The 23,354-nt window shown below is 40.8% G+C and overlaps 1 protein-coding gene across 8 annotated transcripts in view; it reads right to left on the reverse strand.

Annotated features, from left to right (window-relative positions):
* Positions 1-23,354, reverse strand: part of TNRC6B (trinucleotide repeat containing adaptor 6B) — a 250,005-nt gene that overhangs the window by 166,483 nt on the left and 60,168 nt on the right. For all 8 annotated transcript variants that reach the window (XM_060306216.1, XM_030855889.2, XM_030855886.2 and 5 more), the window contains 2 exons: positions 19,092-19,165; positions 13,431-13,521 (listed from right to left, as the gene is read on the reverse strand). In XM_060306216.1, the coding sequence (XP_060162199.1) occupies positions 13,431-13,465 (35 nt within the window). In that variant the 5' untranslated portion in view covers positions 13,466-13,521; positions 19,092-19,165. The remainder of the gene's footprint in view (positions 1-13,430; positions 13,522-19,091; positions 19,166-23,354) is intronic.

Here is a 23,354-nt window from a genome sequence, read left to right on the forward strand (position 1 = left end):
ACCTACTCAAGATTTTTGAGAAATTTATGAGAACTGTCATCATATATTTGATAGAGTGGTCTGTAGAATACTTTTTATCCTTCCTTATTCTATATGGCAGAAATAAGAATAAGCTGTGTTGAAGCTACAAGGTGGGGGGGGAGCACAGAGAATAAAATAACAAACACACCCATGTAACCATTACCTAGATTTAACATATTTGCTTCGTTATATTTGCTTCAGGTTTCTCTCTTTTTTTTTAAAGAAATAAAATACAGTGAAGGTATGGTGAAGGGTTGAGGCCCCCCAGCACAGTCTTTTCCAAACCCAATCCCTTTCCTTCCTCCTCAGACGTAATAACCCTACTTTGAAGTTCACGTGTGCCTTACCTCTCAGAGAGAACTTTAACAATTCACTGGTTCTTCCGCCTCTGAGTGCCCCTTAGTTCAGCTTTGGTCTGCCTGTAACCAGCATAGGAATCACCTGGGGTGCTTGTAAAACATAAATTCCAGGGTCCCAACTCTTGAGATTCTGTTTCAATAAGTCCAGGGTGGACCTTGGGCACTTTCATTTTAAAAAGCACACAATATGCAAATCAAAACCACAATGAGATAGCATTTCATATTCACTAGAATGGCTAGAATAAAAAAATACAATAACAAGTGTTGGTGAGGATGTGGACAAATTGAATCCTCACACATTTCTGGTGGGAATTTAAAATGAGGCGGCTTTGGAAAACAGTCTGGCAGTTCCTCAAAAAGTAAAACAGAGAGTTACCATATGACCCAGCAATTCCACTCCTGGTTAATGAAAAGCATATGTCTATACAAACTTACACAAAAATGTTCACAGCAGCATTATTTGTAACAGCCAAAAAGTGGAAACAACCCAATTTTCCATCACCTGATGAATGGATAAACAAAATGTAGTATATATAATAAAATATTATATATAATAAATTGTATATATTGTATATAAAATATTATATCTTATATATGTATACAACAAAATATTATTCAGCCATAAAAAGGAGTGAAGTACTGATACATGTTACAACATAGTTGAACTTTAAAAACATACTAAGTGAAAGAAGTCTCACACACAAAGGACACATATTGTATGATTCTATTTATATAAAATGGCCAGAATAGGCAATTGTATAGAGACATAAAGTAGACTAGTGGTTGCCTGAGGCCAAGAGGAACAGGAATGGGGAGTGACTGATAATGGCTACAGGGTTTCCTTCTGGCAAAATGAAAATTTTCTTAAATTAGGTTGTATTATTTTTTAGATTCCACATATAAGTGATATCATAACACTGTTTGTCTTTGTCTGACTTAATTCACTAAGCATAACATTCTCTCATTTTTTTTAATATAAATTTGTTTATTTATTTATTTTTGGCTGTGTTGGGTCTTCGTTGGTGCATGCAGGCTTTCTCTAGTTGCAGCGAGCGGGGGCTACTTTTCATTATGGGGCGCGGGTTTCTCATTGCAGTGGCTTCTCTTATTGCAGAGCACGGGTTCTAGGTGCGCGGGCTACAGTAGTTGTGGCAGGCGGTCTTAGTTGCTCCGTGGCATGTGGGATCTTCCTGGACCAGGGCTCGAACCAGTGTCCCCTGCATTGGCAGGTGGATTCTTAACCATGGCGCCACCAGGGAAGTCCCTCTCATATTGTTTCAAATGGCAGGGTCATTCTTTTTACAGCTGAGTAATATTTCGTTATGCATATATACATAACCATTCATCTGTTGATGGACACGGGTTGCTTCCATATCTTGGGTCGTAAATAGTGCTGCTATGAACATTGGGGTGCATGTATCTTTTCGAATTAGTGTTTTCATTTTTTTCTGGACATATGCCCAGGAGTGGAATTGCTGGATCATATGGTAATTCTATTTTTAGGCATTTTTTAAAATAAATTTATGTATTTATTTATTTGTTTTTATTTTTGGCTGTGTTGGGTCTTCACTGCTGCGCATGGGCTTTCTCTAGTTGAGGCAAGCAGGGCTACTCTTCATTGCGGTGCGCAGGCTTCTCATTGTCGTGGCTTCACTTGTTGCAGAGCATGGGCTCTAGAGCGCAGGCTCAGTAGTTGTGGCACACGGCTTAGTTGCTCCGAGACGTGGGATCTTCTTGGGCCAGGGATTGAACCTGTGTCCCCTGCATTGGCAGGCGGATTCTTAACCACTGCACCACCAGGGAAGCCCTATTTTTAGTTTTTTGAGGAACCTCCAAACTGTTTTCATAATAGCTGTACCAATTTACATTTCCACCAACAGTGTACGAGGATCCCCTTTTCTTCATACCCTCTCCAACGTTTGTTATTGTACACTTTTTGATGACATCCATTCTGACAGGTGTGAGGTGATATCTCATTGTTGTTCTGATTTGCATTTCTCTAATAATTAGCAATGTTATTATTTCATGTGCCTGTTAGCCATCTGTATGTCTTCTTTGAAAAAATGTCTATTCAGGTCTTCTGCTCATTTTTTGAGTCATTCGTTTTCTTCTGATATTGAGTTGTATGACCTGTTTATATATTTTGGAATATTAACCGCTTGTCAGTCACATCATTTGCAAATATTTTCTCCCGTGGGTTATCTTTTCATTTTGTCAGTGGTTTCCTTTGCTGTTCAAAAGCTTTTAAGTTTAATTAGGTCTCATTTGTTTATTTTTGCTTTTATTTCTTTTGCCTTAGGAGACGAATCCAAAAAAATATTGCTATAATTTATGTAAAAGAGTGTTTTACCTATGTTTTCTTGTAGGAATTATGTGGTTTCAGGTATTACATTTAGGTATTTAATCCATTTTGAGTTTGTTTTTATATATGGTGTGAGGAAATGTTCTAATCTCATTGTTTTACGTGTGGCTATCCAGTTTTCCCACCACCACTTATTGAAAAGACTGTCTTTTCTCCATTGTATATTCTTGCCTATTTTGTCATAGATTAATTGAACGTAGGTACATGGATTTATTTCTGGGCTATTCTGTTCCATTGATCTGTGTGTCTAATTCTGTGCCAGTACCATGCTGCTTTGCTTACTGTAGCTTTGTAGTATAGTTTGAAGTCTGGGAGGGTGATACCTCCAGTTTTGTTCTTTTTTTTCTCAAGACTGCTTTGGCAGTTTGTGGTTCCATACGATTTAGGATCCAATCCAAGAGCATGGAATATCTTTCCATTTCTTTGTATCATCTTCGATTTCCTTCATCAATGAGTTTTTAGATTATAGGTCTTTCACCTCCTTGGTTAAGTTTATTCCTCGGTATTTTATTCTTTTTTGATGTGATTTTAAATTTTTTTTTTTTTTTACTTTCTCTTTCTGATAGTTCATTATTAGTGTATAGAAAAGCAACAGATTTCTGTATATCAATCTTATATCCTGCAACTTTGTTGAATTCATTTATTAGTTCTAATAGTGAACTGTATACTTTATTTTTTTAATTTTAATATAATTCTTAAAGTTTACTTTCCATTTACAGTTATTATAAAATATAGCCGATATTTTGAATTGTATACTGTAAATGAGTAAATTTTATGGTATGTTAAGCATATCTTAAGAAAACTGTTAAGAAAGAAAAGAAAAATATCCAAGGTAATTCTTATGTATACAGGCATACCTCAGAGATTGTGGGTTTGTTTCCAGACAACCACAATAACGCAGATATTGCAATAAAGCGAGTTATATGATTTTTTTTGTATCCCAGAGCACGTACAAGTTATGTTTACACTATACTGTAGTCTATTAAGTGTACAGTAGCATTATGCCTAAAAGAAACAATGTACCTTAATTAAAAAATACTTTATCGCTAAAAAAATGCTAACCATCATCTGAGCCTTCAGCAAATTGTAATCTTTTTGCAACAGTAACACTGAAGATCAGTGAGTACAGATCACCATAATGAATATAATAATGACAAAAAAGTTTGAAATATCATGAGAATAACCAAAATGTGACACAGAGACCCGAAGTGAGAAAATGCTGTTTTTGAAAAAATGGTGCCGATAGACTTGCCTGACGCATGGTTGCCACAAACCTTCAATTTGTAAGAAACGCATTATCTGTGAAGCAAAATAAAGCAAAATGCAATAAAATGAGGTGTGCCTGTACTAAAGTGACACAAACCTGAATTAGTTTCTACTGTTCTTATACTTGGACCTTTTCTCATTTCCCAGGTCCCATCTATTCTTATATGCTGAGAACTCCGAAGTATATGCCTTGATATCCTCTCTTCTGAGTTCCAAGATGCCTACTAAATATCTTCTCCTGGGGTGCCTAAAGGCACCTCAGTATTTCAAAATCCAAACCCTCCATACATAACCCAGTTAACCACAACAACAATAATAGTTAACAACAGCTACAACAAACCTTGCTCTATCTCTTATATTATTGCATGTATCATTCAAGCTGGAAACTCCAGATTTGCCTCTAAGTGCCGCCATCCCATTCTTTCTGAACATTTCTCCTGTTAGTCCTCTCCTCTTTAGACCCACTGTTATTGCCTGATTCCAAGCCTTCCTCAATCTGACTCTTACCTGGTCTCCCTGTATCCATTTTAAACCCTGTCTGTAACCATTTCTCCACCCTGCTGCTACAGTGATGCTTCTAAAACATATATCAGACCAAGTTTCTCCCCTTCTAGCTGTACCCTATTGCCTGCATGGGATTCTGTCTAACCTCATGTCTCACAGTCTCACACACACATCCCAATGCTCCAACACCTCTCCTCAAGAGAAGTGTATGACTCTGAAAATGCACAAAGCACCCTCTTCCCTCATATGCATTCTTCTACACCCAGGTGAACTTTCTAGGAAGCTTCTCTGATATAAGTAAACAGAGTTGATTACTCTGCCATATGACTTCTTCAGGATGGAGTACTGAACTTAGTGTGGTCTCTGGAGTCAGACAGACCTGGAATCTAATCCAAATTATGTTGTTTGCCAGCTATGTAAACAAATGGGAAAAATACCTACCTTGCATGGTTTCTTTCCCAGTCTGCTCTTAAAATACCAGAATCTATAAAATCCTGTTATAAATTTGGTAAGTCAGATTCAGTCTAAGGTAGAAATATACTGAACTTAAAGAAGCAAAAGACTGTCTAAATCATCTCATTTAATTCTCTTTAGTGTAAAGCAGTCAATAGATCACTTTATTCTTTGTAGGCAAAGACTAAGTTTACTTGTTACCTTTAGTAACAATAAAGGGAATGTTACAGCTAAAATGTTGACTTCCTGATTCAATAAATATTTTTTATTTGTAGTAATTAATAGAGATACATGGGCATTTAAATCTATAGCTATAACTTTTAAATCCTAGAGTTTATTCATTTTTATTGTTTTATTATAAATATTTAAATATACGAAAAAAGTACAGAGAGTAAGATTACAAACACCCAACTGCTCAGTTTTATTATAAACTTTACTATAGTTGCTTAGATTTTGCTTATTAAAAAAAAAAAATCCAAGCCTACAGCTGCATAATCTCTATAATTAGTAAGCCAACACGAATTCATTTAGACTATCAACCTAAATTATACTAAATTTAAACTGAGAAATAGCTGTGGAATTGAAATTAAGAATTCTAATCCATCCTCACTGAGAAATATGTATAATGGAAGATTATATCAGTGTTTATTAGAGACTTACCCAGGAATGCTGGGTTTTGCCTCCCAATTCATATGTCTTTTTTTTTTTTTTTGGCCACATCGCACAGCATGTGGGATCTTAGTTCCCCGACCAGGGATTGAACCCGCACCCCCTGCATTGGAAGCGTGCAGTCTTAACCACTGGACCGTCAGGGAAGTCCCTCATATGTCATTTATGGGATCTACTTCCTCATCTCTGGTCCCTGCTATCCTACTCAAAGAACTCAAGACCCAATGGAAATCAGTCCATAGGCTGGGTTGGGCTAATCAGATTCTCTTTCTTTTAGAGAGTTTGAGGGTCAAGATGCAGATATTCTAGTCTGTCCTCTACATCAACACCAGCTATCATAAGAAAGCAAACCATAGGGACTTCCCTGGTGGCGCAGTGGTTAAGAATCCGCCTGCCAATGCAGGGGACATGGGTTTGAGCCCTGGTCCGGGAAGATCCCACATGCCTTGGAGCAACTAAGCCCGTGTGACACAACTACTGAGCCTGCGCTCTAGAGCCCATGAGCCACAACTACTGAGCCCACGTGCCACAACTACTGAAGCCCATGCGCCAAGAGCCTGTGCTCCGCAACAAGAGAAGCCACCGCAATGAAAAGCCCACGCACCGCCACGAAGAGTAGCCCCTACCTGCTGCAACCAGAGAAAACTCGCATACAGCAACGAAGACCCAATGCAGCCAAAATATTAATTAATTAATTAATTTTAAAAGATGCACTTAAAAAAAAAAGAAAGCAAACCATAAAGTAAAATGCACATATCTCTTCCATTCTTTAAAAATCTGTTGCCTATTATAGAAGGGTGGGGAGGGATGGATTGGGAGTTTGGGATTAGCAGATGTAGACTATTATATAGAAAATGGATAAACAACAAGGTCCTACTGTATAGCACACAAACTATACTCAGTATTCTGTGATAAACCATAATGGAAAAGAATATGAAAAAGAATGTGTGTGTGTGTGTGTGTGTGTGTGTGTGTATATCTGAATCATTTTGCTGTACAGCAGAAATTAACACAACATTGTAAATCAACTATACTTCAATAAAATAAAATCTAAAAAAAGATATCTGTTGACTATTATTAAAACTCCTTAGCCTAAAATTACCTGGTCTCTGCCATTACCTCCTCTTCAACCTAGCACCCAACACTCATATCACTGTGTTGTGGATTAAAGATGACCCTAAATTTTCTGCCAGTCCTCTCAATGAGAAGTGGGATCTGTTTTTCCTTCTTTTGAATCTAGAGTGGCCCTATGACTTGCTTTAATTCAACAGAAGGCAGAGGGAGTAAAGCTGTGTGACTTTTGAGGCTGGACCTTAATATAACTCAGCTTTTGCATGCTGGGAATGTTCCCTCTTGGGAGTCCAGTCTCCATGCTGCGAGAAACCCAAGCCAGGTAGAGAGGTCATATGTAGGAGACCCTTGACGCTCGGGTCAACAGCCTTAAGCTAAGCTCCCAGCTGACAGCCAACATTGACTGCCAGCTATGTGAGTGACCCACTTTGGACATTTCTGGCCAGTTGGGCCTCCAGATGATGGCAGCCCTTGCTGACACCACTTTGGGCCCTACTGAGCCCAGCCAACTACAGAGTCATGAGAGTTAATAATAAGTTGTGGTGGTGGTAGTGGTGGTGTGTGTATTTGTATGTTTTAATGTATATAACTTTTATTTTTAAGAACAGGTTTAGGTTAACAGAATTAAATAATTAACTGAATGATTACAAAGGTATATCTTTTTTAAACAATATCTTAATTACAAAGAATAAAACAGAAGGGAAAATATAAATAAATAGCTACAATACAAAATATGTCAGTAAATCCACACTAGAATGGAAACGCCCTGGTAACACAGAGTCCCACTATGGAATAGCTAGCCCAGGCACTAAGAAACTGATCACTGCATTCAGAAAGTCAAAGCCACAATGTCAGATAAAATAGTACCTGTTTTTAGATTAATGTGACAGCATAAGCACAAAAATACTAAATAAATTAAGTTACATGAGTCTCTCTCTAAGAGAACTGTGCCAATGAAGTTCATGCTCCCACCTTTGGATTTCTGATACGGCATCAAAGACTTTTTTACAGAACATAATTTTCATACTTAACTTCTGAAAATGTGGAACAATAAGACAGATTCATGGGTAACTGTGTTAATTCTATTCAAGTTTCTCTCTCACAGACCCAGCAGGGAAATTAAATAAGCCCTGAAGTAGTCCTTGGGAAAAATATAAGGAATAGTCACTGTGCCTCCAAAGGATATATTCAGGGGCTTCTGAAGTTTTACATTAATAATAACTCTGTCAAATTGCTGTCCTTCAGCATTTACAATAGAAGCTTTCATTAAAATAGCAGAACTCTGTTTGAGAAAGTGATTAGGTCACACAAAATTATATTTAGTGACCATTCAGGGAACAAAGCTAGTTCTAAACTAACGTGAAATTTAACATTCTTTTTTCTTGCTTCCATTTAAAATTCTTGCGGCTCCAATAATCAAAAGAAAGAAAAATCACAGGTCACTGAGGCAGCTCTGTGTGTCAGCACCCAGCACGGTTCCTGGCACATAATAGATGCTCAATAAGTATTTGCAGAATTAATGAGAAGAAAAGAGGAGGGGGGAAAGGGACGTAAAAAAAAAAAATAAGCAAGGAAAAATGGAAAGAACGCTTGTACGTAACTACAGATTCATCTATGGCCAACCTACAGCCAACTGTCAGAAACCACCCTCTGCTTTTTATCTTTCTAGCACAGACACAGTCTCTAAACTCAAGAGACTGAAATGTACATCTCCCAACTCTTGAAGAATATATAATCCCCAGTCCATCTCTGAACTTAAACAAACATCTCTCTCCAAAAAAAACTATGGAAGATGTTGCAAAGTTTCAGAGAATACTTCTTCAAAAGGAGCATCAAAATTCTCCAAGAAGACTTCCTTTGTCAGTCCTGTCTGGCCATAAGCATCCCTCATTTCTGTTTGTACAACACTTACATGGGTATTTTTAAAAACTGCATTGACCCTTTCATTCACTTATTAGATTTCTTAGCACCTTCTCTACAAACGCAATTCCAAAACTTCCCCTTAAAAGGAAACCTAAACTCGTCATTTCAAGTCCTTAATTGTGCACTCTAAACTCTCCAAATAACAATGACTTCTGTTCCAGAGGCAACATGAAGAAAAGCTGAACCCCGCTTTCTTTCTTTCCTCCTCTAAATATCTCTCCACCACCAGACAGGAGTCAGAAGGGCAGGGTTCAGGCCTGAGCCCAGGCACCACCGCAGCAGCAAAGGCCGGCCTCACCGATCCCCGGGGCTTCTTTCAAGCTCACAAGCATGGTGAACCTCTTCCAGAAACACACTCTGCCTTCCTCCACTCATTTCTTTCCTCTTTTCTCAAACATGCATGGGCCTCCTCCATTAAAAAAAAATCTTTCACTTGAACTAGTAATGCCTCCTTCTCACTTCATTTACTTCTAAATTTCCTACAACTGGATAGTAGACTACAGCCACAACTCTTACTTTTTTTTATCATTTAATTTCTTTTTAACCCATCAAATTAGTTTCTCATCCTCTTACTCTTGCAGACCATTAATAAATTCCTTTCAAAAACTTTCTTATTATGGGGACTTCCCTGGTGGTCCAGTGGTTAAGACTCTGTGCTCCCGCTGCAGGGGGCGCAGGTTCGATCTCTGGTTGGGGAACTAAGATCCTATGTGCCGTGCAGAGGGGCCAAAGAAAAAACTTTCTTATTATGGAAAATTTCAAGTACATACAAAGTAAATACAAATGAACCCCTACGTACCCATCACCAAGCTTCAACAGTCGTCAACATTCTGTCATTCTTGTTTCAGCCATACTTACATCCATTCTCCATCCCTATTTAATTATATTATTTTACAGTTTTCACAGGGAAATTGTACCTGGAAAGTTGTAATTTTTATTGTAAATGTAAATTATAGAATTATAATTTTGACAAATGGATATACCTGTATAACTTACACCCCTATCGGACATAGAACGCCTCCATCCCTCCAGAAAATTTTCTTGCGTCCCTTCTCTTTAATTAATTCTTCAAAAAACAAATCCAGATGCATTTTCTCAGTTACCAATCTCCTTGGCTTCTTAGCAGCATCTGACAGTACTGATTCTACCTTTTTCTTGAAATTTGCCTCTCGATTTTATGAAGCAAAGTATTCCAGTTCGGGCTTCCCTGGTGGCACAGTGGTTGAGAGTCTGCCTGCCGATGCAGGGGACGCGGGTTCGTGCCCCGGTCCGGGAAGATCCCACATGCCGCGGAGCAGCTGGGCCCGTGAGCCATGACCGCTGGGCCTGCGCGTCCGGAGCCTGTGCTCTGCAGCGGGAGAGGCCACAGCGGTGAGAGGCCGGTGTACGGCAAAAAAAAAAAAAAAAAAAAAAGTATTCCAGTTCATCCTCAAGTCATGTCAGCTTTACCACCAAAATACACCTCAAGTCTGTCTTCCTCCACGTCAGTGCAGGATGCTAATCCATCTTCTCTCTCACCTGGGTGACTGACTACGACTGTCTTCTTTCTCATTGGTCTCCCTGCTCCCACTCTTGCTTCTCTCCGACCCATTCTCCACACAGCAACCAGAGTGATCTTTTAAAAATGCAATCATATCACGCTACTCCCTAACTTAACAGCCTTTTATGGCTTCCCAGTTGACAGAGGATAAATCCACATTCTACATCAGGGCCTTCAAGTTCTTGCAAGGTCTTGGCCTCCCTGTATAACTTCCTATCACCGCTGGGCCTCACGGGACTTTTGATAGTTCTTGGAAGAGGTCAAAGTCTTTTGAAGCTGTTTCTTCTGTCTGGAATACTGTTCTTCTAGCTCTTTACACAACTGGCTCCCTCGGCCTTTACCTCTCAGCTGAAATGCCACCTTTCCAGAGTGGCCTTCCTTGACTAACCTAAGCTTGTCCTCCCAGTCACCCTATATGACATTATTTTATTTTCTTCATGGTATTGACCATAATCCACAATTACTGTCTTTATTTACATTTGTTTCTCCCACTGAAACATAACCACCTCGAGAGTAAGAAGCCCGTCTTTTCTATTTATTGTTGTGTATCCCCTAATAGCACATGCTCAAGAATTATTTATTTTTTAAAAAATGGATACACTTCAGTATCGTTTTATAGAAAAGCCCCACTTTTTCTCAAAACCAGTTACCTTTCCTAACTTCTTTCTGTTAACAGAAAACCACAAATTATGTTACCATAGTACTATGATAAATTCCTGCATTAACATCAAATCATTCGGAATATAATAAGATTTTAAACAAAGAGAAGCAGAAGAAAGAAAAAAGTCATAAAAACATAACTTAAACTAAGACTGATGAAAACAAAGTTATAATCTAATTTTTAAGAACAAAGCACCGGGCTTCCCTTGTGGCACAGTGGTTAAGAATCCGCCTACCAATGCAGGGGACACGGGTTCGAGCCCTGGTCTGGGGAGATCCCACATGCTGCAGAACAACTAAGCCCGTGCACCACAACTACTTAGCCTGTGGCTCTAGATCCCACGAGCCACAACTACTGAATCCTGCGCCTAGAGCCCGTGCTCCGCAACAAGAGAAGCCACTGCAATGAGAAGCCCGTGCACCGCAACGAATAATAGTCCCCACTCGCTGCAACTAGAGAAAGCCCGCACCCAGCAACAAAGACCCAATGCAGCCAAAAAAAAAAGAACAAAGCATCTACTTATTATAAGTATAAAAGGAATATTCTTTTATTCTTTAGTCTGATTCTAAACTGATAAAATATTCAATAATTGAAAATCAAGAAATGCAATCCTTCCTCCCCTGCTCCCAGAAAGAAGGTAGAAACTGAATCTCTGGTACAATTAAATATTCTACATTGGTCTAGTTACATGCCTGTCAAGCAACCTTCCAGTTACAACCTAGCTTTCTAGGGAGAGAATGTACTAACCAGAAGATCCAAGAATCCAGTCTTCCTTAACATTGTAGTTCATTATAAATTAATTAATTAGTGTCTTGGGGAAGGGTCTGTGGGTACTATAGAAATCCTGGGGTTTGTGTATTTTGGGTGACCTGGGTGTGTGTTTGGGGGAGATTCCTAGAGTGTGTCCAGATGTCACATATTCTGACTCTCCCTAAATCAGATTCAGGATCTAGATGAGTCTGATCAAAGTCTATAGGCTTCTCCTTTGGCTACAGAAAGAAGGAAGAGATCTGGTGAGGGGGAAAAAAAACAAACAAGAAGACAGGATGACATCTGTCCTTCTACCTAACACATGGACTGCAGTGAGGGGGGATTCAGAAAGAAGCTGAAGCATCTTTCACAAGGGACCCTGAGACTCAGGGCACAAACCGTGCTTCTCTGAAGCCCAGCCCACAAAGCCCAACAGAGCAGAGACGGGGGCGGCCTCTCTAAAACTTGGTGAAGTGTTTGTTGTATGAGGCCAATAGGCAGCGAGGACTGATCTGATGGGAACCCACAGACGTCTTTTTTAATAATTTATTGATGTGAAATCCACATAACAGAAAATGAACAATCCAGGGGCATCTGGTATATTTACAATGTCGTACAACCACCACCTCTATTGAGTTCCAAAACATTTTCATCACCCCAAACAGAAACCCCATACCCATTAAGCAGTCACTCCTCATTCCCCTTCCCCTCAGCCAATCCCTGGCAACCACCAGTCTGTGTTCTGTTTACGGATTTATCTATTCTACATGTTTCATATAAATGGAATCACACAATATGCGACCTTTTGTGCCTGGCTTCTTCCAATTAGCATGATGCTTTGGAGGTTCCCGGTGACATCTAACCCCTCTCCACTTTTGCTCTGGTGAAAGAATAAGCTTTCCCACAGAGAGTACCAGTAGCAGTGGCAGCAGAAAAGGGACAGCCCTCAGGAGGGTTCAGAGCAGATAACATGCTGGGCACTGTCCAGGACACAGTGTGAGATACCCTCAGAGCTCCCAGGGAGGGACAGGAGACAATTTTGACAGGAGAAAGAGGGATGTGAAAGTGATACCGAGGGTTCCGTATAACCAGGAAGAGAAACAGCCAAGGAGACTCTGGACATGAAGCCAGATATATACAGATATAGATAAACACATACATAACTACTTATACACAGGTGACAATGATAGCACTCATTTAAGCTTTAGCTTGAAAAACCGAACCAATTACCATTTAAAAATTTATAATTAAAAGTGTCTAAAGGGCTTCCCTGGTGGCGCAGTGGTTGAGAGTCCGCCTGCTAATGCAGGGGACACAGGTTCGTGCCCCGGTCCGGGAAGATCCCACATGCCGCGGAGCGGCTGCGCCCGTGAACCATGGCTGCTGAGCCTGCGCATCTGGAGCCTGTGCTCCCCAACGGGAGAGGCCACAACAGTGAGAGGCCCGCGTACCACAAAAAAAAAAAAAAAAAAAAGTGTCTAAAAAATTATCAGTGATACCTCTGTGTAGCAGGAATAAGGGACAGAGTTTTACCTTTTACCTTATACACTTCTGATTTGTTTTAATTTTTAAAATAAGTATATACAACTTGCATAATAAAACCTTAAAGTAGTCTACAAATGAATCATAAATTTTTCTATGAGTTCAGAAAAATTTGTTTTAAATTTGTCACCGAGTGTAACAAAAACGGATAGTGAGAAGAAACAAACTCCTCTCAATCTTAGGTTAGGTTCTAATTTAAATCAATCAAATTTCTAAATTCACCTAAAACATAACACCCACTCTATTCAATCACTGCTCCTGTTGTTTAATTTCTGCTCAAATTATTTGCACCTTTAGTAATTCACTGACCTTGGAACTGCTTTCTTCTGATACTTCTCCCTCATTGGTCTGCATGGGAACAGACTCTGTGCAAAACTCTGCAGAAACACACAAATACTGCCTAAAAGAGGTAAGAAGAGAAAAAAAACACATAAGGAATTCAGTGTGAAAATCTGTTTTCTCAGACTATACTGAAATTCTGTCACTGAGACCATAGATACTGTGAAGCAATGACCTTAAGTAATGTGTGTGCACACGTGCACGTGTGTGTGTGTGTGTGTGTGTGTGTGTGTCTGTATACACATGCATCCTAGATAAGAAAGGAGGGAGAGGGGTAGGGAGAGAGTTTTCCCCACCTTAGGGGAGAATAATTAGGACAGGTTTAAGACACTGGAATATTAAACAGTTCTAGATGTCTTTCCTCTTTTTGACTTTTGGCAGAGGTAATAGTGAAAATCTTCAGCAATTCATACAGTACAAACACTGACCTGTCAGAAAAGAGGCCGACCTAAGTAGACTAGGGGACCAATTATGCTGTAGCAGGTCATACTGTCTGGCTATTAGGCTAGGCTATTGAAAGTATCTGGGTTTCTTGGGTTTATAATTTATGTTCAACATTTATGGTATTTTATAACTGAAATTAAGGTGTACTCTAATGGTTGATCCCACCTTTTTATTTTAAGAAAATCTGCTTAATAAAATAAATGTCAGTTAATTTATTTTTATATGAGAACAGACTATTCATAGGGCAAGAGAATAAAAAGTAGTAATTTTTCCTCTAAGAAGAAGATGAGTCCAATAAAAGTGTTAAAAGTTTATGAATTAAAATGTACCAGGGGCTTCCCTGGTGGCGCAGTGGTTGAGAGTCCGCCTGCTGATGCAGGGGACACGGGTTCGTGCCCCAGTCCAAGGGGATCCCACATGCCGCGGAGCGGCTGGGCCCATGAGCCATGGCCGCTGAGCCTGCGCGTCTGGAGCCTGTGCTCCGCAATGGGAGAGGCCACAACAGTGAGAGGCCCACGTACTGCAAAAAAAAAAAAAAAAAAAAAAAAAAAGGACCAAAAAGAAACTACTAAAAGTTTATGCAACATTCAAATTAATTCACTAAGTACGTAATTATTAAGGAATAAGTACTCAAACTGATACAAAGCAAATCTCCATTATAATACAGGTATGAATATTTCAAAGCCTTTCAAATATTTCAAAGGGCTCATAGCTACAAAATGTGAAAGCTAAAAAGACGTTTGACAGTGAATCCTTTTGGTGTGCAGAGAAATCTTTATGAATACAGCAGGTTTGGGGACCTCGCAAACTCGTTCTGGTGTAGGCTTCTCAATAACCAAGACCTAAGGCCAAAAAGGTATTGAATATTTCTGGAAATCTGTTTCCTTACCTGTTGGGTGGGAAAGGGTATCGAAATACCTACTGTGCTCACCTAGTAAGGTTTTTCGGAAGCAATGTGTATTTATGTAACGAAATGTAAAATTGGTGCAGTGGAAGCCCCTTAACCAGCACCCATTCCCTCACTCCGCGTGAACCGACACTGTCCATGCCCTCTGTAAAATACACAGGTGAAGCTCACAGAAAGTGAAACAGGCTTTCTCTAGTTGGTTTTGTCCCTCACCTGTTTATGACAGTTGTGCAAAAGCAGAATTACTCTTTCTATAAAAACTAAATTGACAGCACTGGAAAAACTCGATAACATTAACTAGGAAGATCTGGTATACAAATTGCTTCACAAAAGTCTTTTAAGTTCTCGTGCTGCTTTACTGAAATAGAGATTGTATTTCATAGATGATACATTACAGGCATAGCTGACCAGAAAAGACACCCCCATTATTTCTGTGCCGTTTTCGTTTGAATGCGCTGGAAAGAAGAACGCTTCTTCCCCTCTCCTGAGGTTTCACTCCTGGCTCCACTCCATCCACACATTCCACCCCAGTGGAGGTGCAGGATCTTATCTGAATGGTGAGTTCAGAAGGAGAAACAAGGTATGTGAGCTCAGCCCCTTCTGTCTCTTACCTTCGGAAGCCAGCTGTCCCTCAGGAGCACGCATTGTGCTCCACTCTCATACCCATCAATACAGGTCCCTCACGTAAACCTGTGACAGGTAAGTCTGCTGAATTCTGAGCTTCACTGTTAAGACTCTTGCCCGTAGATGTAAGCTGCATTCTCCAAAACAGCTTTATTAGTAATAAAGATGATATTTTGGTCTCCCAAATGCCCTACTCGTCTATTTCTCAATGGTATAGAACTCAGCCTAGGGAAAAGGTGCTATTTATTAGATCTCTCAAAGACCTAAATCTGGCACATGAGACTAGAGTCTTGATTAATAGACATGAAGCAAAATTTGGGGGGAAAAATACACGTGAAATTTCTGAGGCTTCTGTTGGGCCCAGGACTCTGGGCCTTGGTCTTTTGTGAGGGGGCAAAGTGCTTTGACCTTATAGAGGTTTACATTAGTCCACATGAGTTTTTACAGTTATATACTAGCTTTTAACTACTGAGGCTAAATTAGAAGTTTATAAAGCATAGGGGGGCTTCCCTGGTGGCACAGTGGTTAAGAATCCACCTGCCAATGCAGGGGACACGGGTTCGAGCCCTCGTCTGGGAAGATCTCACATGCCGTGGAGCAACTAAGCCCATATGCCACAACCACTGAGCCTGCGTTCTAGAGCCCGCAAGCCACAACTACTAAAGCCCACGTGCCTAGAGCCCGTGCTCCACAACAAGAGAAGCCACCGCAATGAGAAGGCCGTGCACTGCAACGAGGCATAGCCCCCGCTCGCCTCAACTAGAGAAAAGCCTGTGCACAGCAATGAAGACCCAACGCAGACAAAAATAAAATAAATTTAAAAAAAAAAGACAATTTTATAAAGCATAGGCCACACTGTATTTTGACCTTAGTGTAACTGTAGTTATGGCAACTCTGTCTTCAGGTATGTGGCTGTTTCTATAGAGACAAGGCTGCATGCACCAGGCAGAGAAGCCTGAGCAAAGGCTTGGGGGCTTCACCGGCCTCAGCAAAGCAACAAGCCACAACTGGTCGTGGCGGCAGCAGTGGTGGTGGTGGCACTGAAAGCTCATCTAAATGTCAGCTGTGCAAGTGGCCTCAGCATACATCAGCCACTCTGGCCTAGCAAGCAAATGCCAGCTGTGCTGGCCTCAGCAAAGGCAATAGGGCATTATCAGGCTTGGGTGGCTTCAAAGCACAGAAGGCTGCTGCCTGACCTTGAATTATGCAGGCACAGCTTTTCCTAAGCAGACATGGCTGAGGCAATGATTAGACTTTAGGGAAAAGAGACTTTCTTCATACAGGCCTTTTAGATATTTAGCGAGTACAACCATTATTTGCTGCATATAAGCTGCAAGGCAGCTGAATTTCAAACAGCACATGTGCTATAAAACCAGTGAAGTTCTATGTTTAAATAGTTTGTTCTAGGCTTATATAGGCAATTCAAAGGGGAAATGGAAATTGAGAGGTTTCTCACTAAATGTCATACTGATGTCCTTAATTTGCTCTCTCTCTTTTTTTTTTTGGTTGATTTTGAACTATCCTTAATGTTTTTCAATGTGTTTCTTGAGAAAGCCTCTAAGACATTCTTGTTTGAAGTCGTGGCTTATAGTTGTGTCTAAGGGTCTAAATCAGTTTTACCGCCCTTTTGACAAAAACGAAGGTGAATAAAGTAGGTGACCGATGATAGTCTTGACCTGGCACAGTGCTTCAGCACACACAGGACAGGCCTCAGCAGACGTTAACGAGCAAATACGAGTAACGTCATGCAGCCTCTGTGCTCGAGCTTCTCTAAAGAAGTTGGCAAATATGTTCATATTTTCAAAGTCCTCCAGGATCCAGCCCTCACCTGTCTCTCCAGCACCATCGGCCAAGGTCTCTTTGTTCACTTTGTTCCAGCCACAGTGAACTACTTACAGCTTCCCAAATATGCCAGATTGTTTCAGGTTTCCATGTTTTTATTCATGTTACTCCCTTGGTCTTTCCTCTCCCTACTTCTCATTCGAGACTCAGCTTTTATAAAGTAATTCCTGTCTCACCTCTAGGCAGAACTGGTGATTCCTTCCTCAGTGTTCCCAGTGGATCTTGTTTGAATTTTACTACAAGATCTGTAACACTGTATTGGATTTATTTACTTACATTAATGCCTCTCCTATTAGATGGTCAACGCTTTGATACCAGACACTATTTCTCATTAATCTCTGTATTAACAGATTACGTAAAACTGTGTACCCAGCATTTAATAAGTATCCAATAAATTTCTATGTAAGAATGACTGAATTAATCAACTAAAGCCTTTTTTGTTTAAATTGCAATAGGTATTTATTCAATAAATATTTACTGGGTCCCCACCACATGCCAGATGGTGCTGGGCTAGTGTTGGGTAGTAGAATGAGCTTTGGCTTTGAAGGAGCAGAACCATTATTCTTTGTCATTTCTTAGCTGTATAATCTTGAGCAAGTTACTTAACTTTCTAATCTTCATTATTTTCATCTATAAAACTGGTCAGAGGAGGTGTTACAAGAATGAAGTTAAATAATAGGACTTCCCTGGTGGCGCAGTGGTTAAGAATCCACCTGCCAATGCAAGGGACACGGGTTCAAGCCCTGGTCCGGGAAGATCCCACATTCCGCAGAGCAACTAAGCCCACGTGCCACAACTACTGAAGCCTGTGCACCTAGAGCCCGTGCTCCTCAACAAGAGAAGCCACTGCAACGAGAAGCCCGAACACCACAACGAAGAGTAGTCCCCACTCACCGCAACTAGAGAAAGCCCACGTGCAGCAGTGAAGAGTCAACGCAGCCAAAAATAAAAATATATAAATTAATTAATTAGTTAAAAAAAATAATATACATATAGCACTCAGCAAGGTGTCCAGAAGCAGCCAGTAGGCACTACAAAAACAGTTCCTTTCCAAGAATTCTCAAAGGGTTTACAGACTAGTAAAGGAGACAGATACAAATAACTCTTAAAATAACGAATGCTTCATTGCTGTAACAACAACGGGTGCTCTTAGAACACAGATGAAAAAGAATTTCTGCCAGGAGAGTACAAGAAGGAAGAGTAAATAGTTGCATTCCTCTCCCCTCTTCCAAAATCTAAGCAAAGAGAAGAGCATCCATTAAGGCACAAAGTTGTGAAAAATAACTTCATGTCTGGGAAACAGAACATGGTCTGGTAAGGTTCACAGATAGGGGTTTATTAAAAAAGAAGCCAGAAACGTTGTTTGGGATTAGGTTTTGGAGGGGTTTGTAGGATGACATCTGCATTGACCGGGAGCCACGAGAGCTGTTTAAGCAAAGGTGTGACGTGAGCAAATCTATCGTTAGACGCTGACTCTGGCAGTGCGTGGACTACAGACCGGAGGGGGGAGGGACCGGAGGCAGAGAAGCGAGGCTACACTCACGTAAAACTGTGAAACTGCTAAATCTAAGAACAAATTCTAGCTTCATAAAAGGATGAGGCACCAAATGTCAGTATCAAACGAAATACAGGTGTTTTTAAAGGGACCTAGTGAAGTGGAAATGCAAAAGGGCTTGTGTGATGGCCACTTTAAATACCCTTCTGTAAGAGCTCTGGAAAGAAGCATTAATGTCAAAACGTACTTTTCTTCTTTTTAAGATGAAGACTCTCATTTCACTGTCAATACACGGTGGAAATAGATTTTTAAAACTTACCTTTGACAGTATCCTGGGGCAACACAAGCCCGTGAAGATGAGTCTAGACTACATTCAGTGCAAAAACCAAAACCCTGAAAAGAGAAGAAAATAACAATGAGCCTCATGCTCACAGCAAGATGCCATGGTACAAATCCAGGCTTCTCCACCCACCAGCTACTGACGCTTAGGCCAGTGGCCTAACAGCTCAAGCCTCAGCTTCCTCATTCAACATTGGGAGCAATAACAGCATCTTCCTCATAGGGTTCTTTGGAAGTTTAAATGAAATATGTGTAAAACACTTAATACAGGGCAGGGCACCAGCCACATGCTCTATAAAGGTGAATGGTTTTTAAGAATGTGAACTGAAATACTTTCTGAAGAAACATGACAACCTATGTTAAACCTTTATTATTTATTTAACTCATTTTTTCTACCAAAAAATACCAAATTGCCTTTTCAACTTCTCCATTTGACATGAGGATGTCTCATAATCACTGTAGATTCAATACATCCCAAACTGCACTCTTCATCCCCTCCGCCCCGTACCACCCCCGGACCCCATTCTCCTGTCTCCACTGTCTCAATCAAGGGTATAACTGGGACTTCTCTGGCGGTCCAGTGGTTAAGACTCCGTGCTTCCACTGCAGGGGGCACGATTTCGATCCCTGGTCAGGGAACTAAGATCTGGCATGCCATGTAGCACCGCCAAAAAAAATAAGGAGGGGGTATCATCCTCCACCCAGGTGCCTGGGTCAGAACCTCAGAGTCATCCTGGATTTCTCACCCCACCCCAGTCCTCTCACAGTCCATCAGCAAGTCCTGTCATTCCTGCTTTCACAATATGTATCTCAGATCCACACATAATTTTTGTTTGTTTGTTTGTTTGTTTTGCGGTACGCGGGCCTCTCACTGCTGTGGCCTCTCCCATTGCGGAGCACAGGCTCCGGACGCGCAGGCTCAGCGGCCATGGTTCACGGGCCCAGCCACTCTGCGGCACATGGGATCTTCCCGGACCGGGGCACGAACCCGTGTCCCCTGCATCAGCAGGCGGACTCTCAACCACTGCGCCACCAGGGAAGCCCCATAACTCTTCATTTTCATTGTTGTCATCATTTCTTACTTGTGGAGGCCTCTTAGCTGGTGTTCCTGGGCCTACTCTTGCTCCGCTCCAATCTGTTTCTAATTAATTGCTGGAATGGCCTCTTCAAAATCAAATCAGATGATAGCAAGTTGCTAATAAGTGCAATGAAAATGTTATTTCATGATGGAATGTTTCTCTCTTTATATATATGTGAAATATAGACTCATATATATACAAATATACATGAAATGACAGCCATTTATTAGACATTGAGAGATCCCAGGCCAGTCCCTTCATTTTATAATGGCAGGAACAAATGCTAGAAGGATATTCTGCTCAACATGCTACACTGTCGTCAGAAAGATGGTCACTATTTGGAAGCTGGCCCCCTAGCTGATTTCAACTGGCCCCCTAGTTGATTTCACAATCAACTTAATGTTTCTGTCCAAGAAAGCACATTCCATTTCCCATGGCTACGGATTATAAATTATAGCTTTAGTCCTACATTTGAGGTAGTGTTTTACTGAATCTCTAAAGCACCTTGCTGCTCTCTTATCTCTCATCATCTCTACCTTAGCTTATTTTTTTAAGTGTTTGAATAAATAAATCTCAGATGGAATGGTGTTGTGATATTAGTGACATTTTAATTATTATCTTTACCCTTCTTTTATACACACTATTATCCCAGCAATCTTCCTTTCTAAAAAGCCAATTTGACCTTTGAGCATACCACTGCCAAAATTCAGTCAATACCTACCCACTACCCTTAGGGTTAAATTCAAGATCTCTCTAGCCCCATTGTCACTTCACATTCTAGTCACATGGACTGCACAGGGTTTCCTTGCTCACTAACGTCTCTGAGGGCCCTGTGCCTAATTCCCTTCTACTCTTCTTTTTTTTTTAATAAGGGGTGCTATTTATTTATCTATTTTTGGTCGCATCGGGTCTTAGTTGCGGCATGTGGGATCTTCGTTGAGGTGCGAGGGCTTCTCTCTCTAGGTGTGGCACACGGGCTCTCTAGTTGAGGCATGTGAGCTCAGTAGTTGCAGCATGTGGGCTTAGTTGCCCTGTGGCATGTGGGATCTTAGTTCCCCGACCAGGGATCCAACCCACGCCCCCTGCATTGGAAGGTGGATTCTTTACCACTGGACCGCCAGGGAGGTCCCCCTTCTACTCCTCCTTTAAGATCTGCCTCAGGTGTTAGCTCCCGAAAGCTTCCTGTACCCTTCCTGGTTGCACTAAGTGTTCCTCCTCTGAGAAATACCATATAATACTGGTAATATCCATGGGTCTGTTTTCTTCACACAACAGAACTCTTTGACAACAAGGACTATCTATGTCTTACATTAACTTTGAATTTGGTATCAGGTAGGAGTTCAATAAACATAAGCTGAACTGAATCCTGACGTGATTCCAATAACTCAGTACTGCAGTGTGGACGCTTCCACACTGCACTGGGGAAAGATGAAGAAGCTAGTTGCAACTTTCAAGATGGGCCTGGCCCTCACAGAGGATGTAAACCTTGTGGTTACGTGTGACGCTCAGCACCTCAGAGAAAGACAGGATTCTTAAATTTTTTCTCAACTGCAGACTATCAAGATAAGACCGACTAATTTTCAGTTCTCTATTGTGGTTAGTTTCTGCCCCGGCTAAACATTCTTCTCCAGACTTATCAGTAGTCTAAATTCTATACCAACTTCATAAAGTAGCCCATTATTACATATCTTGCTAACAGACAAGCTTAGGACACTGGCCAGCTCTGTCCTTTGCCTGCTTGGCAGTTGGTCCCGGACGCTTGCCGGTGGTCAGTGATGGAAAAGGAGTTAAAACAGAGGAGAGGCAGGCGGGGGGAACTGGGCAGTTTTCCAAGTACTCTGGAAACCAGTTTTTACAGGACAGCTTCATTACTTTCTCCGCAGGGCTGTAAACCTCTGTATCAGATGCACTCATATTCAAGATAAACAAAATTCTATTCTAAAATCAACATTTAAAATTATCTAGTTGAAGTTATCTACAGCACTAATTTCCTTCTAAGGTATGAGTAATGGCAAATTCCTTCCAAACATCATTTTGAAATGTTCAGAACTACACTGCAATCCTTCCATCTGAGCATGTGTAGCCACGGCAGTAAACTATTTGAACTGTTCCAGTTTTCTCTATTCTCTTGCAGAATAACCAGATTGGCCTTGAAATTCACACAGAGGGGTGGGAAGGTTCAGTGGATCTTGGACTAAATCAATTCCCAGGCCCTGCAAAACTACAAGTAGGCTTCAAGAGCTCCTCCACAGTTAAGTATGGAACTAAACTCACAGATGTAATTAGAACTGAAATCTTTCACATGGTTGAAAGAAATACAAAGTCAATAAACTATATTTACTAATAACACCTCTGATATGATAAAGTTTTAATTTTCAAACTTGGTTGTTTAGCATGATTCTTTTAAATTTAGTTTCAATTCTCATTTCAAAAAAACTCAAGCAATATGAATAAAGCCCTTGACCATGGTCCTCTCTCTCCCTTCCCTGGTCTTCCCAGGACTCACCACTGTTATCTGTTTGATAACCGTCATGATTCTTGAGATGCACATTATTAAGAATATACCTGTAAACTTTTAAGTGAATCACAAATAACACTGAAAACCCTGTCTACCTTGTTGGCGACTAGCCTAACTTCAAGCAAGATGTCCAGAAGAGATGCCTTAAGTGAGGCAGCAGATGTGAGGGTGGAGCAAAACACCAGCAAAGAAGCCCAGGAAGGTATTCCCAGGAGGCAAGCATAGACCAGGAGATTCTGGGCAGATGGGAGGGTACCACACGTCCAGCTCTATAAGCGGGGCACCCAGCCCAAGTGGGCAAAAAGGAACCTATTTAATTAACACCAATGATAAAGTCAAAAGTCTAAGGAGTGCAGGTGGAGGCTGTTCTGCTACAGGTCGATGGGTTTATTTAGCCACCAATACCTGAGGGTTGTTATTGTTCCAAGATCTGGAAATGCTTTCCAGTTTCCGATCACTTCTACTTCAGTTCAACACTTTGGAAATTCTGTAAAAATGTTCAAGTCTGCCCACTCCTAAAAACATTCCCTTTAATCCTAAAATTTCCTCCAGCTTTTGCACCCTCCATCCCCTCTTTCCTCTCTTACTCAAGCTCTTAAAAAAGAAGCTTTTGGGACTTCCCTGGTGGCTCAGTGGTTGAGAATCC

Source organism: Globicephala melas, chromosome 10, assembly GCF_963455315.2.
Source record: "Globicephala melas chromosome 10, mGloMel1.2, whole genome shotgun sequence".
In the NCBI taxonomy this organism is placed as follows: Eukaryota; Metazoa; Chordata; class Mammalia; order Artiodactyla; family Delphinidae; genus Globicephala; species Globicephala melas.